Source organism: Knufia obscura, assembly GCF_036327395.1.
Source record: "Knufia obscura strain CCFEE 5817 isolate CBS 148926 chromosome Unknown scaffold_4, whole genome shotgun sequence".
NCBI classification, from domain to species: Eukaryota; Fungi; Ascomycota; class Eurotiomycetes; order Chaetothyriales; family Trichomeriaceae; genus Knufia; species Knufia obscura.
In genome coordinates, this window is record NW_027042690.1 from 1,645,297 (window position 1) to 1,661,594 (window position 16,298).

The 16,298-nt window shown below is 49.3% G+C and overlaps 5 protein-coding genes across 5 annotated transcripts; 2 read left to right on the forward strand and 3 right to left on the reverse strand.

Moving 5' to 3' along the window:
• Positions 1 to 2,124: 2,124 nt before the first annotated feature.
• PMZ80_004566 (uncharacterized protein) lies at positions 2,125 to 4,063 on the forward strand (the record flags this gene model as incomplete). The annotated part of the gene is made up of 7 exons (XM_064872990.1): positions 2,125 to 2,346; positions 2,470 to 2,580; positions 2,628 to 2,801; positions 2,853 to 2,878; positions 2,928 to 3,062; positions 3,111 to 3,333; positions 3,389 to 4,063. 7 exons carry the CDS (start codon positions 2,125 to 2,127, stop codon positions 4,061 to 4,063), a joined length of 1,566 nt encoding a protein of 521 aa, XP_064731648.1.
• Positions 4,064 to 7,684: 3,621 nt separating this feature from the next.
• Positions 7,685 to 8,059, reverse strand: PMZ80_004567 (uncharacterized protein; the record flags this gene model as incomplete). Its single annotated transcript, XM_064872991.1, has 1 exon — positions 7,685 to 8,059. One exon carries the CDS (start codon positions 8,057 to 8,059, stop codon positions 7,685 to 7,687), a length of 375 nt encoding a protein of 124 aa, XP_064731649.1.
• Positions 8,060 to 8,432: 373 nt separating this feature from the next.
• On the reverse strand, positions 8,433 to 8,985 carry PMZ80_004568 (uncharacterized protein; the record flags this gene model as incomplete). The annotated part of the gene is made up of 2 exons (XM_064872992.1): positions 8,433 to 8,654; positions 8,713 to 8,985. 2 exons carry the CDS (start codon positions 8,983 to 8,985, stop codon positions 8,433 to 8,435), a joined length of 495 nt encoding a protein of 164 aa, XP_064731650.1.
• Positions 8,986 to 9,924: 939 nt separating this feature from the next.
• On the reverse strand, positions 9,925 to 12,921 carry APL5 (AP-3 complex subunit delta; the record flags this gene model as incomplete). Its single annotated transcript, XM_064872993.1, has 1 exon — positions 9,925 to 12,921. One exon carries the CDS (start codon positions 12,919 to 12,921, stop codon positions 9,925 to 9,927), a length of 2,997 nt encoding a protein of 998 aa, XP_064731651.1.
• A 489-nt stretch (positions 12,922 to 13,410) lies between these two features.
• oca3 (Inositol phosphatase SIW14) lies at positions 13,411 to 14,343 on the forward strand (the record flags this gene model as incomplete). The annotated part of the gene is made up of 1 exon (XM_064872994.1): positions 13,411 to 14,343. One exon carries the CDS (start codon positions 13,411 to 13,413, stop codon positions 14,341 to 14,343), a length of 933 nt encoding a protein of 310 aa, XP_064731652.1.
• Positions 14,344 to 16,298: the final 1,955 nt, after the last annotated feature.

Below are 16,298 nucleotides of genomic sequence, written 5' to 3' on the forward strand. Positions count from 1 at the left end.
CAGACCGCTGCGCTCTGACATTATTCCCGTATTAATCCGAGAAGGTTAAGAATATTAATTAGTATCGGTATATTAATAAGGTTATAAATTCTATTTTAAAGTCTAAAATCGAACGTTTTATAAACAAAAAGGACTCTTAGTACTCGCTATTACTTATTTAGGATCGTACTACTACTTATAATAAGGCTATAAGTAATAGATTCTTTTAAGACCTACTACGCTAATATATACTTTTAGATTAGCCTAGAAATAGTTCTAATCTTAACCTAATTAAGTATATCTAGAATTAGATTTAAAGGTAGATACTAAAGAAGTATAGATATTTAAAAGCTAAGTAGGTTAAGACCGTATAGTTATAAGAATAGGAGCTAGTACCGATAGAGGTTATTAACGGTACTATAGATTATTTAGAAACTACGCTACGCCGATATATAAAGTAAGGCGGTAATAATCGGTTTAATAGGTAGTTTTTTCTATACCTATAAAGTATCTTTTATATAAATTATATACTCTATCGATAACTTTTATATACTTAGTAGTTACCGATAGTCTAGAGGTAGAACTCTAAGGCGGTTTACTACGACCTACGCTTAAAATGTCAGTTTTTATCTAGTAATAGTGATATTAATATTAATATTAAATTAAAGCCCGTAACGAGCTACGTAAGACGCAGTTATCTATTTATTATAGAGATAATTATGTATCAAGTGGTTATCTAGTTTATTAATATTGGTTGGTGGTAGTACGGAGTGAAGAAGTGGGGCTGTCCGGATAAAAAACGTACGGAGGAGTATAATGGACACGACTCTGTTGGGCGACAATCCAGGTCATGGTAACCCCGAGGCTGCTTACAGATATCCGACTGAATACGGCGTGAGACTGTCTTTAAGCGTGCTATGTAGGTTCTTACGACTTCAAGTCTCTGTATCATGGCTGTCTTCACGGTGCAATATCATTGTTGTCGACTCAAACGAAATCTCTAGGTCCAATCTAGCGCCTTGTCACACTAATGGTCGATGCACCATATCCAAGCTGAGCTTCGATGGCTACGTCTTTACGGGTGTGAAATACGTATATGATTCCTTACAAACTACACTGACAAACGTCAGGCATAGGCGTAGTTCATGAACAGCGCTTGCCACTTCCGCTGATGTAACTGCAAAGACCATCCAGCTCCAGCCTTCCTGGTTGAAAAGGCGCACTCTCTCGAAGGATCTCGCCAAGGTCTATGATGGGGCGACAACCGGACCAGCATGTTCTCGAGATGCGCCAAGTCTTGCCACTACTCTAGGTGCATAACTAGTATCTCACGCTAGCACGTTACTGCAGAACTCAGGCTTCTAGAAGTGAGCGGCCTGGAAATGGTCATGGCCGTCTATCTACACACGGGTCAGAACATTCATCTTGACATCAACGTCTCGTTGTCCGTTCAGGTAGTCATCCTTCTTTGTGAGCCATATGTACCCTCAAACCACAGTCTGCAGAGAGTTTTAGTCTAGCCTGCCGCCAAAACTTCGGTCGCACTATGTCCCAACGGGGTAGTAGCAGCACAGAACCCACAACTTGGTTCGTAGCCCAGTGCTTTGTTGGGCCTTTTAAAGTTGGCATTTCCAGCCACATGGTCGCAAGAAGCTGTCGAGACCATCTCTGAACTCAAAGTGCGGTACCCGCTTGCAGTTCCGAGATGAACTCACCAATAATGAGGCCCAGATCCTGACTCTTACTTCCTGACCAGACAACACCTCGGCACTCAGCAGCGTTCTGCCATTGGTTCAAACACTTTCTCGAAATCTTCACGATGATCTCCGCCCAATCAAAATGCTGGAGATATCCTTGGCCATGCTGCCACGCTTCTTGGCAGCCATGGCGTGCGTCGTTGTGCGGAGAAACTTTCGCAGAACCTGGAGATGATCCACCAAGACTGAATTGAGGGACGGAAATGGAAGCGAACAGCCAGGCGCATATGGTGTCACGACCGACCATGTCCGGCTATGAACATATGAGTTTAAAAACATCGCCATTGCCGCTTCTACCTTCTCGCACTTTCAGTCGAGCCAGTTCTAGCATTCACCACCTCCATCCTCATTGAGTAGCCAGAGACTTGGGGCCTGCTAGCTCAACAAGATGGGTTTCAAGCAGGGATCAGAACAGCAAGAGCACGACGTCTCAGAAACAGTTTCGCTGGAGAAGGAGCAGATTTATCAAATCGAAAATGGCTCGTCCGAAGAGAAGCGAAAATACCTTCGAGCAGGCCTCACCTCAGAAGATGCAGACTTTCTGCTCGATTTGACGCCGAAGCAGAAGAGTGCAATCTACCACAAAGTCGACGTGCGGGTAGTGCCAATGGTATTACCACCACTTCTCGATGCTGCATAAGCTAATGAACTCCACCTTGCCTTGCTGTATCTCATCGCCCATTTGGTATGTGGCTTTCTTACCAATACTAGTTTCTGAACTAACGAACACAAGGACAGAGCAAACATCGGCAACGCCAAAATCGAAGGCATGGAAGACGACCTAGGTATGTCGGGCACAGACTACAATATCGCGGTAGCGACGTTCTTCGTATCCTACATCCTGGTAAGCGTTGCTCATCGGATAGGTCATCACCTGCTGACGACGGATAGTTCGAAGTGCCCAGCAATCTGCTATTGGGTAAATTCAAGCGACCATCCTTCTACATCGGCTCTCTAGTCTTGGCATGGGGTCTGGTCATGACATGCTGTGGCTTCGTGCAAAATTTCTCGAGTTTGTGCGGATGTCGTTTCCTCATTGGCCTATTCGAGGCCGGCTTCTTCCCGGTAAGCCACCTTCTATCAGATGGTCGCCAATCTCGCTGACACGTGCTCTAGGGCTCAATGTGGTTGATCACACAATGGTGAGTAGCTGCTCGGCTCGAGCTTGCTTGAAGGTGCTGACAGTTGCAGGTATCCTCCCGACCGTACCGGATTCCGCATGAGCTTGTTCTACTTCTCTAGCGCAGCTTCCGGTGCATTCTCTGGACTGTTGGCGGCTGGCATCACCAAGATGGATGGTCTTGGAGGCCAAGAAGGTTGGCGGTGGTAAGACTCTTTGGTGCACCGGACTTTGGCCCTTGCTAAACTTTTCAGGATCTTCATTATCGAGGGACTCGCCAGTGTTGCTATCGGTGTCACCACCTTCTTTCTGCTCCCTGATACCCCAAATCTGTCAGGAAGATGGCTCAAGCCGGAGGAACAACGATTCCTCAATCTCGTGCATCATGCCACTCGAGGATCGGCCAGGGATCAGCTCACTGAGCCAGGTCAGAAGAAGCGACTCGTCAAGTGGTCGACTGTCAAGGCTGTTCTTACGGTAAGCTAGCGATCGTTTGCTCGATATATGCCATCAGTCAGCTGACAGACTTCAGGACAAGCATATCTACCTCCAAGCACTGGTCTACATGTCAAACTCGGTACCCAATTACGCTCTCAAGTTCACCATGCCACAAATCATCCGCAACATGGGCTTCACATCAACCAACGCTCAGCTGCTGACAGCACCTCCATATTTCATGGGCGCATTTTCGGCAATCGCTTTCGCCTTCGGAAGCGACCGATTGGCTTGGAGGATGCCGTTCGTCCTTGGTCCTCAGTCACTCGTCATCATTGCATACTCCGTCCTTTTCGTCTATGCAGCTCAAATCGCGGACAATGTACCGCTTTGCTACGTGATGGTGGTTATTGCCTGTATGGGTGTTTACCCTATCATTCCTGCGACAAATTCTTGGACGATCAACAACCTTGCCGGTGCGGAAAAGCGTAACATGGGCAGTGGGTACTTTATCATGCTGGGGAACTGCGGTGGTATTGTCGGGTCATTCATATTCCTCGAAAACGAAAAGCCCAAATACCCGACTGGTTTCGGATCCTCCCTGGCGTTTGGTGCTGCTGGTATCGTTGCTGCACTGACCGTGGAGTACTTCTACTGGAGCCACAACAAGAAGTATGAGCGCATTACGGAAGAGGAGGCGAACGAGCAGTTCGGAAGGGCGAGCATTGACAAGATGGGTGACAGGAGTCCGCTTTTCAAGTATCAGCTGTAGGCTCGGATGGTTATCTCAGACTTCGATGCTAGTAGGCAACTAGACCAAGTCGATCGATGGAGCTCATAGGATAACTTGACCCCTTCGCAAAGGTAGCTCAGCCCAATATTATCACCGAGTGGAAAACTTACATAGTAGAAGAGCCTGATGTCTGATAGCGTCTCTGACCACCGGTATTGACGTATTGTGGTAATACTGCCTTCAAAGCCCAGCTTTAGTAGAATCTTCGGGAAAACACCAAAGCCGACGGGAAGCATGTGGCTATCGGCGAGCAACGCGGGCGGGCCCGTAACTCGGAGCTCAAGTTCGAGGCCAAAGTTGTGGACTGGATTGGCCTCAACGAGGAAGAGAGTTACGGATCATACTATATACTATAAGCGAGTCTTCCGGGCCAGTCTATCATGATACTTATTCACAAGTATTGAGCAGGAGAAAGCGAATGCATTGAATACACGAACGATACAGAGAAGATTAGCATGGCCTCTGCGCTGATGGTGAGCCCATTTCGTATGATCGTCTCGTTATTGCAATGGCGATGTCAAATCGTGCTAGTACTCAGATGAGATGGTGCGTTGTTTTCATGCCATGAGTAGAGAGATGAAAAGCATAAAATATTGAATAACACGTGTGAGGCTGATAGACCAGGTTTCGCGGGACATAAAGAGCTGGTGGCACGAGACTGAGGGCAACAGCGACCAAAACGAACCAGCAGCGCACGTGACTTCAAATGTTGTCGCAAAATGGCTTGCAGACAAGACTCGAACACAAGCCCTCCAGACAACATCGACTTCGCGCACCTTGGGCGGGCACCAGACAGCCGAAAAAATGGCAAAAAAAACGTTTAGCTTCTCTTTGATTGAGCGTGTCATCCTTAGTGCAGGGGCCATGCTAATCTTCTCTGTATCGTTTCAAATTGACCAAATGTCCCCGAAGGGACGAGATACAATTATTTGCGTTGAAATATATGAAGGGCAGCGACAGGCGGCAGAGCTATCGCCACCTGGACGAACGCCCAAAGCTGTGGGAGACAGGGACTGGTTGGGGCGCAGTTTTGGCGACGTTTGGGTGATAGTCGTGGAGCCAAAGGTGAAATTCGTAGGGGCGAACCAGGAGGCGGACGAAGTGCTTGGCAGGAACCGTAAATAGTTGCAGCCAGCTGGCGTTGTAGAGTTTTGCCTGCTTCGCTACCGCTTGCCTGAAGGCATAAGATTGTGAGTGCAATGCGACGCTATAGTGAACTTTGAGTAATGAACAGAGGTGAATACTCGGTAGGTATAACGGTGTTCAATAATGAAATTCGAGTGCAGCTTTAGAACTTGAAAGTGCGACTTCCTTGCCCCGCGCATCTGCTCATGCTTCGTGCGGGGTCTTGCTTATGGTACACCGTACTCCGGAGCCTCCTTAGAACCACCCTATTCGAGTTCACTCAGGAGTTCGACTGCCCACACACTGTTACATCTGACCATCGAAGTCCGTGCACTGCTAAAGCTACAGAAAACACTGCACATCTCTATTCAAGGTCCGGACTCTGCCAAGTATCAGAAACGAAATGTTAAAGTACAACCGAGCGTGCTGTTTCCGAGCCTTTGTCGTATTCATGTACTTCAACTCATGATCACCAGAGCGCAACGGTGTCCTCCGCAGTACTATTGAATATGCCTGAGCGTTCTTTCGTGTGTACACGATCTTCCTTTATGGTCAACCGGAAGGATAGGTACATAGCCATTCAGTACGAGTGAAGATGGCTGGAGGCAAACATCTACGTGGCTAAGCCTAAGTCTCTATCCGAAACGGGTGTGCTCCCGAGACACGGAATGGGGGTACTGGCGTGCACTGAGTCAAAGACACTGTGAGGCGTTGAGGCGAGGCCTTGGAGAGATCGCATAGGGACGCAATCGCTGACGCGAAGCGGCTGCTAAAGCGTCAGAGTAAATGGTGCCAGTACTCAGAAACAGGATCGCCTGATCCCCTTTTATCTGCGCTACAATCAATATCAGCAGATGATTACAATATTGCAGCAAGATGGCCTTTTGGGCTTTCGTAGCAAAGGAGACTCTGCTAGCAAATTGTACCTATTAATGCAGCAAGAGTTGAATGTTCATTTCTGCACATTCCTTACTAAGATGGATGTCCTAGAAGACATCGGTCAAGAGCTTGTTAAGATCAGCAAAGTGCCGCAGACAGAGGCACAAAAGCGCTACGAATCTCTACTACAGCTACCCGGCGACCCTATTCTGTAGCAGTTATAAATCGCATTCTCCCAGCTGCGCGACCCTGAGCCTACAGTACTTCCCTGTCCAAGAATTTGCGAGCACTGAGTGAACAATACTCACGTTCAGCCGGCCCGCATTATTTTCATCGTGGTCTGAGCCACCGGCGTCCTCCCGAAGCAAGAAAACAAAGCATTATCGACGCTTCTCGAGTACATTGTCGAGCCAGCTATCGGCTAACCAATCGAGCGTGGCAGAAAGCACGTATTCGGACATGGCACCCTCCCGGAGGTTCAAAAATGCACCCCCACAACTTCCGAAATGTACGAAATTTGTATCAATGGAACATCATGATTCAGAACTACTCAACCATATATTGCGCCGCTTAGCACCACCGGCACCCTCCCAGACCTACTAGGCATGCAGTTACGACAAATTTTATGTCTAGACATTGCCGAAGGCCTCGATATTCCGCCAGCTTACCACAACTGGGGTCCAGGAGGATACCGCATTATGCGGCAAGAGGTTATGCGAGGGCTCTTAGCATCCGGCTTTATGCTGGCAAATGGCCTATCCCAGTTTTTATCGGAGGCTGCACTAGCTGTATTTCACGAACATATACGGCAGTGGCCTCAGGGTATGGTGCTGCTTACCGACCTGAGCTGGGAAGAGCGCTGGACCTCCGTCTGTGGCTGGTCTCTGCCGAGCAGCCTCGGGAAGAGTGAGTTCTGTGTGAGGTTCATGTGAAAGGAAACAAAAAATAGTTTGAAGGCAGCTCGCTTTAATCCATGAACAAGTTATGAACCACAGCTGCACACTACTATAAGGAATCAACGCAGAACGCAGATCTTGTATACCTAAGACAGTTACAATATTAAGAGTGCGAGGTCCTTACGGAATGTTGATATCTGGTGCACAGCTTGTTCGGCAACTGAGACTACATCTTCTGAGTCGAGTTTTCAAACCCGTTCACATGAATCTTACTTCGGATTCCCTTCGCTCGCGCCGTTGGGAGTGAAGGCCCGTTCCAGCCCACTGCTCGAGCTCGCGGAACCGGAAGTGATAGAGGCCTGGTCCTTTATGTACTAGTCTCTGGTGTTGGATCCTCATCTATAATCACTTGCAAACGCTCGATTCTTGCTTTTGCAGACATGTCTATCTGCTTCTGCTGTTGCTGTGATATGGTAATGTTATCTTCGTATCTCTCAAGCAACGAAAGTTCTTCTGTAGTAAGATCTTCGAACCTATAGCTCGATAAGCTCGAAAGGAGGTTTGTTGGTGGTATCCTGCTGTGCCACAGTACGAGATAGCCTTTTGCAGAAACTAATAGAACAGTGGCTTTGTTCATTTCTTGTTCGTTGCTTGTTCCAGGTCTGAGGCGCGACTCGATGAGACCACCCTTCAAACCCGTTCACTTCAGTCTCATTGCGAATTTTGCTTGCTCGCGCAGCCAGAGGAGCGGCAGGTCGAGGCTCACTTCGGGGTGGAGCTCGAGCTCGAGGGGCATAAACTGGTCCTTGGGTATTGACCCTAAGTCCTTCTCATGCCATCTCTTCTTTAGTGCTGCATCTTCTTGTCGTGTCCATCGGTCTGTACTAACTGCCTGACCTAATGGGAATGCAGTGTTAAGTGGCTGGGTCGCTGCTGTCTCTGGTAGCTTATTGTGTAGCTGAATCCGGATGAAGTATGCAAATTCAGCGCCTCTGGGAGCCAGATTATGCTTCCAGGAGATATCCGATAGAAATTTGAAGAGAATGCAACCAGCTGTCTCTAACGTTCGATGCATAGCGGTTGATGAACGTGGGGTATCGGCGATGGTAGCATGAGCGCATGGACTGTCGCTGCCTGATCAGAATGCATTGTGCTGGTCACTCTTGCATGCGAGCGTCGCAATATGCCACGAATATGAAACTCTGTGCGTGAGGCTTGGGGAGCACGCCAGCATCAAACCCAAGCCGGCGAAATGCCGGCATCAGGGTGCTTTGGAAGGGACTCACAACCTACGAAAGACTGCCGTTATAGAAACTCCAGGATCATACAGTCTTGAGCTGTGGTTCAAGTTGAGAGGTCATGAATGCGGTGCTCGCTGTCTGCAATTCATCCACCTTTTGTAATCAGGCGTCCCCCCCATGTTCAACTTCTAGTTTGTGCCCTCTGAATCACGCGTTGATTCTTCCATCACTGACCATCGCCCTCATTGCCTTGATACTGCCCTCAACCGCCGTCTGACTCATCTTCGTCCACTTCTCAACATTCTCCTTCTGCTTCTCTACTGGAGTATCCTTAGGCATCAACCACTCAAATTGATACGTGAGGTATATCTGACCATTTGCTGAATCTGAAACAATGTTCAGAACCTTGGATCCATCCGGCATCAGGAACTTCACAACCATGTCAGTTGCATGTCACTCTTGAGCAAGAAATCTACAGTAAACTCACATCGACCTTGACACCCTCGTAGAAAGTGCACACTTCTTTCACTCGACGGTCGCCTTCAGCAAAGACGACTTCTCTTGTGATTACCAGACGTCCGTGCTCATCTTTCGATTCTGAGAGGACTTCCGTGGACTTGATTGCCCCACCAACAAACTCCTCAGCATTGCGGACCTTCCTGTGCAGACAGGCCCAGATTTGTTCTTTGCTGAGCACTGGTGAGGATTCGGAAGGATTGATTGGGGCTGTAAAAGCTATGTAGGCTGCTGGGGTTGCCATTGTTCATAAAATCACCCAGCTCACAACAACAAAATCGGGAGATCTTTCAGTCTATCTTGCACAGGAAGCGGAGGACTGGTATGTACGTGCTTGGTAAGTGCTGGCGGTACGTCGTGACTCTCTATGAAGTTATCGGTCTGCTGATATGCAACATCAAAATGTGTCTTGTTCTAACGTCTCGCTGAAGATTGGTGCGAGATGATTATAAAGATCACGTCGAAACATTCTAAATCATGGTCGGCATGACGTTGATTTCGTAAGGCAGCTCCGCCCGGACAAACCCGACAAACTGCCCGGTGGCCGACTCTGTGCCCGTGCTTCGTTAGGGGCTACAAGCCCAAAGTGCAGAGCCCATACGATAATCTAGGCGTCCATCTAGGCTCTGTTCGTTCCCCAATGCTACGGTCGGATGTTCTGACATGCATAATTTCTGGCCACTTTGTTCGTCCGGGCGGAGGGTAGTAAGCAAGAGTTTGGTCCCGGAGATTAGCGACTACACCCGCATTACGCCGCGGGAGCCCGGAGCATTCCTAACCCAGACTATTTCCGGTCGGCCACAAGATGTTCATGTACTGTACCTCAACTGATCATTCCCGGAGAACACTATTGTCCTCCACAGAATCATTATTGCTTGTGTCTGCGCGTTCTATGCACGACTTTTGAGGCCAGTCAGAGAACTAGGCAAGGATCGCCCGTTCCAGTACTAAGCAGAGATGGCTGAAGGCAAACATCTACACATCAGGCCCGATGCGAGGAATGCACAAGGCGACGAAGATTTATGGTTACGTTCAAAGGCAGATCCTCACTGATGCCATGATGATGTATACCACATGTGTGCCTGGTCCGCAGCAACATCAAGCCTTGACTACATGACCCAAAGACGGTTGGGAAGGAAAAGTATTGATTCTCTCTATACATGCAGATCAAAGGCTCGAGCCATCATATTTGCTCTCCATCCTGGGCATCACCCGCCTGTCCATCTTCCCTCTTAACTTTCTTCTTTTTCTTCTTCTTCTTGACAGCTTCTTCAGCCGGCTCGTCCGCAACTTCATCAGCCTTCTCCTTCTTAACCTTCTTCTGCTTCCGCTTGACCACGACCCCTTCCTCATCTACACCTTCAGCAACCTGTGTCCTAGCTTGTTCCTCAGCTCTGGCTAGCTCAAGCCGCTTCCTCTCGACCTCTTTAAGCGCAGCGGCCATCTCCGCCTCCTCAGCCAGCCGCCTCTCAACCTCAAGCTGACTTGCTCCGCCTTGGTCAGAATTGTCGAGCAATGAGAATGCACCAAGACTCGATGAGTCGACTGATAGCAGATTTCTTCTTGTCTGCGATGCAGGTACAGATGATGATGATCCCGTGTTGGAGAGCGCTCTTGAGATCGGCCGCGGCGCTCTCCGCTCGTTGAAGGAGGACGAGAGTTGTTCTGATGATGGGTCGAGTGTTTCGTCCGCCGCAACCACAAATTTCTTCTTCGGCTTCTTCTTTGGCTTTTCTGGTGCGTGGTGCTGTGGTAGTTGACTGACGTCGATCTTCAGATCCACGATAGGTATTGAGTCGACGTCGAGATCGCTTTGATCTCGGGTTATGATGTTCGACATCTCGTTCGCTGGAGTGTTACCTCCGCTAGGAATATAGAATGGGTCGTCCTTGTTACGAGCTGCTCGTTCAGCTCTTCTTCGTGCCTTTGTCGTTGGTGACTCGGGCGCTTGCTGATACGACGTTGGCTCGTCACCGTCTGACTCGATATATTGTGCGCGGCTTGTAGGCTGGAGCACTGTCGGAGCAGCTACTTCACGTTCGTAGTAGAATCTGTTGAATGCAGCGATGTCTTCATCGTCTTCCTCTTCCGCATCTGCCGACTGCGAAGATTGGAGGATTTCATTTAGCTTGGGATTGATTGGGGTGTCGAGGTCAAGATCTTCTGGGACCGGGACCTTGCGTTGCGCTGCAGCTGAGACAGGCTTGATCTCGGCGTCTTCGAAGAGTTCAGGTAGAGCATTGATAAGCAGCAATGGTGCTTCCAGTGAATCATCTGGCAATGCGGACAGCGCCTCTGAACATAGTTTAAGAAGTTCGAGGAACTCCACGCTCCTCTCTTGCACTTCTAGGTTGGGATGAGCAGAAAGGGTTTCCAGAAAGGTCGTGATTCTGCCCAGCATGAGCGCAAGCATTCCTTTACGTGATGCATTCCATTCTTGATTTGTTGTCTTCGCGATCTGTGAAAACACCTTTGTCATCGCTTGAACGAATGTCGTGATCGTGCTTGGAGCCAGAGCATGGGTGTAATCGTGGACGATTGAATTGACGACTTCATATGGCGAGCTCAGGTATACAGCATATTCGCCGCACATCCACCCAGCTGACTTAAGCACTTCGTCTTGACCATTGCCATGTGCTGCAAATAGAGTGCTACGACTCGAGACGAGCACTAGGATCTCCGCGGCCTTTACAGCTTCAGGGCGTAGCTCTTTCACTCGCACAGCTATGTCAAGGAGCTGATTTCCAATGCGAGACGCTAGTTCCGTTGTCTTGTCTTTTCCACCAGTTGCAAGGTCTGCCATCTTGGCCGGTAGCTGTCGAATGAGCTTTACGAGCGTCTCAATGTACCACTCAAAATCGGTGACGCTGGCGTATGTATTTGCAGAGCACATACCCAGAATGTTGTCAATGATCTGAAATCGATACTCGTTTGGGACAGGCGAAGGGTCGGAACCTCTTTCATCGGCCACGAGTTTCTGCTCAAGGTCCGTGTCGTCACCCTGGTCCGCTGCTCCGTTCTGCCGTGTTTGTTTCTCGTCCGGAGCGTTCATCAATTGCTTCATCAGGCGGTCGACCACGTTTTGTAAGTTGTCGCTGTTTACCATGCCAGTCGCCAAGTCGAGCGCTTGTAACCTGATGGATATGTCTGGGTCGTCCAAGCATCGCAGAATGACATCTTGTTGCATGGCTACTAACGCTGGATGTGTTGCAACAATCTTGTTGAACGCTAGTAGTGCGACATATTTCAGGTTTGGATCGCCTTCCAATACAATCATGCCTCTTAGCTTCGATATGCACAAATCAGCTACCTCTTCAACATTCACACCGCTGTCAGCGCCATCCAGTATGCCACCTTGGATAATGCCGCTAACACATTCGTAAAGCAGTGACATAGCGGTCGTGCTTTGTATCAGATTCGTTAGTGGCCTGACCAGCTTCTTTACTAGCCTTGGTTCGAGAGGTGTAAGAACAGCAAATAGCTTGATGATCTTGATAGCCATCCAATTGTTTCCTCCATCGATCAGAAGCTCGAACAGCCGCGGCGCTAAAGGTAAGAAATCCTGTGGGCGTCTCCATCCCAGCTCGCATACCACGTTCACCGTCGCAGCAGTGACACTCGAGTCCTCATTGTCGTCCAATAGTCGGTCTTTGATCTTGGGCCAGGCCACTCTGAGTGTCTCAGGATAAATCAATGCCAGGCGGTAGAGTGTGGTAAGGGTCTTCTTCCGAACGGCTGGCTGTGAGTGAGTCAATCTCGGTAGCAGATCCGACAAGATCGAAAGTGCTAAAGAGGATGTGATTATATGAGGAAGCGTGACAAGAGGTAATGACAGTATCGGTATGGCAGGAGAGGTGAGATCTTTCTTCAGCAGATTCTCAGCCAGCATGAGCACTTCAGTGTCAGGCCGAAAACTCTGAACGGCGGCAAGATAGCCAACGCGCTTTTGCGCGTGTTTTGCAGACGACATGACCTCCAGAACATTAAACGCGGCCCAAGTCATGTCGTTGCCAAACATTTCCAGATAGATCAGCTTGAGCAGGGCTGTGGCCTTCACATCCATGTCCTGAGAGCGGACTTCGGATCGACATTCTTTGATAGCATTCTGGATGTATTCGCCCTCACGACCTTTGTGCCCTCTCATACCTCTGATGAGGTCCACCAACGATTTTTCGAACATCTTGATGGGTCAAGGAACGACTTCTTGAGTAAGATTAGTAGCGTCTTTAGGATGAGTGTCTTGTTGAAAGTTGTGGGCCTGGATTGATGTCCGTCATCGCGTCGAGCTTCAATGGCGCGGCGCAATACATCTGGCAGTCATCTCCTGTTCATAGCCATATTCATGCCTTGGTACGAGGTGCACTCCGGCGAGACGTTCGAGGTTACGGAGGACATCTGATTGATGGCATTACTGATGAATGTGGCATGGGTCTTGAACAACGCGATTCGTCAGAAGCCACTATCGGTCACGTGAATGCCCCACACCAGGCTGGAGTGCATCTCAGGAAGTTGTCCGCGATCACATGAGAGACACAGTCGCAAACCAATGCTATGCACAAGGATAGTCGATATCAGCGATCGAAGTAATATAAACACCCTGGGATGAGCACTTGAAGATCGCATACGACAGATTTAGGGGTGGAAACGGCCAAGCAGGAACCCTCCCACGATGTCTACACAAATCCAATACTACAACCACGATGATCCGGCAACGGCCATGAGTCTGTCGCAAAGGGCATCAACTCTATTGTCGAAGTCCTCTCTGAAGAACAAGTCACAACTCCTTTCGATAGTGTCTGCGATAGAAGAACCGTCGGAATGGGCAGAGCTGGAACAAGTCTTCCTCGCATGCTTGCGAACGGGCGACGATGAATCAGCACATTTGTGTCTGGAACGACTCACAGCACGATTCGGTGCAGAAAACCACCGTATAATGGCTCTCCGCGGCCTCTATCAAGAAGCCGAAGCAAAGACCGAGGAGGATCTGAGACGTATCCTGCAGGGCTACAATCAAATAGTAAAGGAAGACCCAATGAATATACCAATTCACAAGCGACGCACAGCACTGATACGGTCTGTGGGCATGCCAGCAGACGCTCTCGAATGCCTTGTCCAGTTTCTGGCTTCCTTTCCATCAGACACTGAAGCATGGTGTGAGCTGTCAGATCTCTACCAGAAGCAAGGTCTCAACCAGCAAGCAATTTTCTCCATGGAGGAAGCCCTCTTGCTCGCGCCAAACGCATGGAACTTGCATGCGAGGCTAGGAGAATTGAATTACCTTTCAAGCCAGTCGGCTCAGGAGGGTGCCGCGGCAAACGAAAAGTACCTTACAGAAGCTGTACGCAGGTTTGCCAGAAGCGTGGAACTCTGCCAAGACTATCTTCGGGGGTATTATGGCCTCAAGCTTGCTACGGATAAGCTGTCCAGCATGGCTCCAACTAAAGGTGCCGAAGCAATGGCGCCAGAGACCGTGCAGCAACTGAACGCAACAGCTGTTACGAAGCTAAAGCACATCATCAAGCAGGACTCGTCTCCGGTGTCTGGCCCGAGGAAAGCCGAGCTGATAGCCGCTCAGGCGTTGTTGGACCAGTCGAAATCTTGAGAGGACACATACCCAGGTCGTGTCAGGCACCATGTGGTAGACAGCATTGTTGAGACGGGACCATCTACGGCCCGAAGCGCGCTCAACCCAGTCTCAGCTATTCAAAACCATCATTTTTCGGCCAATAATGCATGTCAGCATCTTGCTGTTGCTGCAATGGCCGCTCAGAATAACAAAGATGACGAACCATCATGAGGAAAGTGGGTCATCGCTAGTTTGGGCTTGAAGTTAACGTTGGGCAGCTACTGCACGCCACCTACCGTGGCACGATTTGAGAGGCCAACGTGCTTCATGGTTGCCCAATGTCAGTCGAAAGGCATCAGCAAGCTTGACAGCCACCTACGCGCTTGCAGACATTTCTGCGTTTCTTCTTTTCAAGCCAGCCCTGTCAAGGCTCGCTTCTGGCAGTTCCTGCCCGAAGCACATCTTTGAAACATGGGAACCTTCCCAGTCAAAGCCTGAATATAGCAAGCTGGGTCCAATGTACCTGACAGTTGGAATGACATGGCGGAATGTTACTAGGTGACTCATGGAAATACTAGCTAGGAGGAAGTAGCTCAGATGTTGGCTGTCCTATATAGACATAGCACTCGTGACGTGCCACGAAGAGAAGGTCTTGCATCAAGCCTCTCCGAGCACTCAGCATAGCAACCAAGACGTCTAGATTCTGTGCGACGAAGTGATCTTCACGCACGAGCCAGAACATATCCCACCAATCCCCGCAAGCTCAATGTCAATCACCAAATATTACTGCAAGTTGTCCTTGAAGCGAATGCGAGAAAAGCCCTGAACATCAAGTCGTCCCTGATTTGTTGCCGTACCTTGTACAAAAGTGTCATTCGAGCACCGAGGGGAACGCCTGCAGGTCGTTGTGGTTACAGAGGCACAATCGGCTGTTGAGGTTGTTCTGTTCCTCCTCACCACTCTGACAAACAAATCGGGCTCCCCTCTCTCACAGTCTTGATATTCATGACAACATCACCATCTAGCAGCAAACACCGATAGCTAGCAGCTCCTGTCAACGAGCTCAAGCAACGTGCACAACGTCGAGCATATTAAAGACCACTCGACACATTTTCAGACTAGACGCTGCACTCCATCGATCCATACGTTTCCAACGCTACCAGAGTACATGATTTGAAGTCCACAGCTGACAGCTTTCCTCGAGTCTTTCAAGTCATCATACGCCAGCCCTTACATATCTGGCCATCTTTAAGCGAGCGTTCTTCCGGCTGCCATCGTGTGTGGGGATCGTCGATTTAGGACACCCATTCTGATCGGACATCACATACACCTCGGATTATCATCGTCAGTTTCCCCAGTACACCTGACAGACGAGGCAATCGAGGAACAACAGCTATCAACTTCAAAAGTCAATAAAGTCATCATCGTCGTTGTGTTCGAGTCACAAGACGCGACGAAAGTACGGGCATTGAGAGAGCCTAATCTAGTGCTAAATTCTCTTCTTCTCCAAGCCTATCAAGGACTAGCGAAGCCCCTCCTGGCCCACAAGTTTAGACCTCTCGGGCATCAGTCTGGGATCATCTACAAGCGGCTCCCTTGATCTTACCCTTGCAACTTTCAATATCCCACTCTTGGGTGCGCAATACGCGCTTCTACTCAATAACAGCGACCTTCTTGTCTTCTGACACTGGTCGTTTCTTTGACATCCCGTCGACCTATCGGCAGTCTGGTCTCTTCTGAGGTCACTGTCGCAGTGCTCTACAGCGTTCGGTTGGTGCATCTCCTGTCGATCGCTCTCTCACCGCAAGCGCCGACCTGCGCTTACTGCCTTCACCCCTCCAACAAGGCCTGCTTCTGCAGCTGTGCCATTTGAGCAAGTCGCAGTCATTGCACCTCCTCGGTCTTCCACTAACAACTCATCAAGGCTATCACATCCTATCTGGCCTCCAGGCTGGCTTGGATGCGATAATTCCTTGCTTGCAAGATTCCTA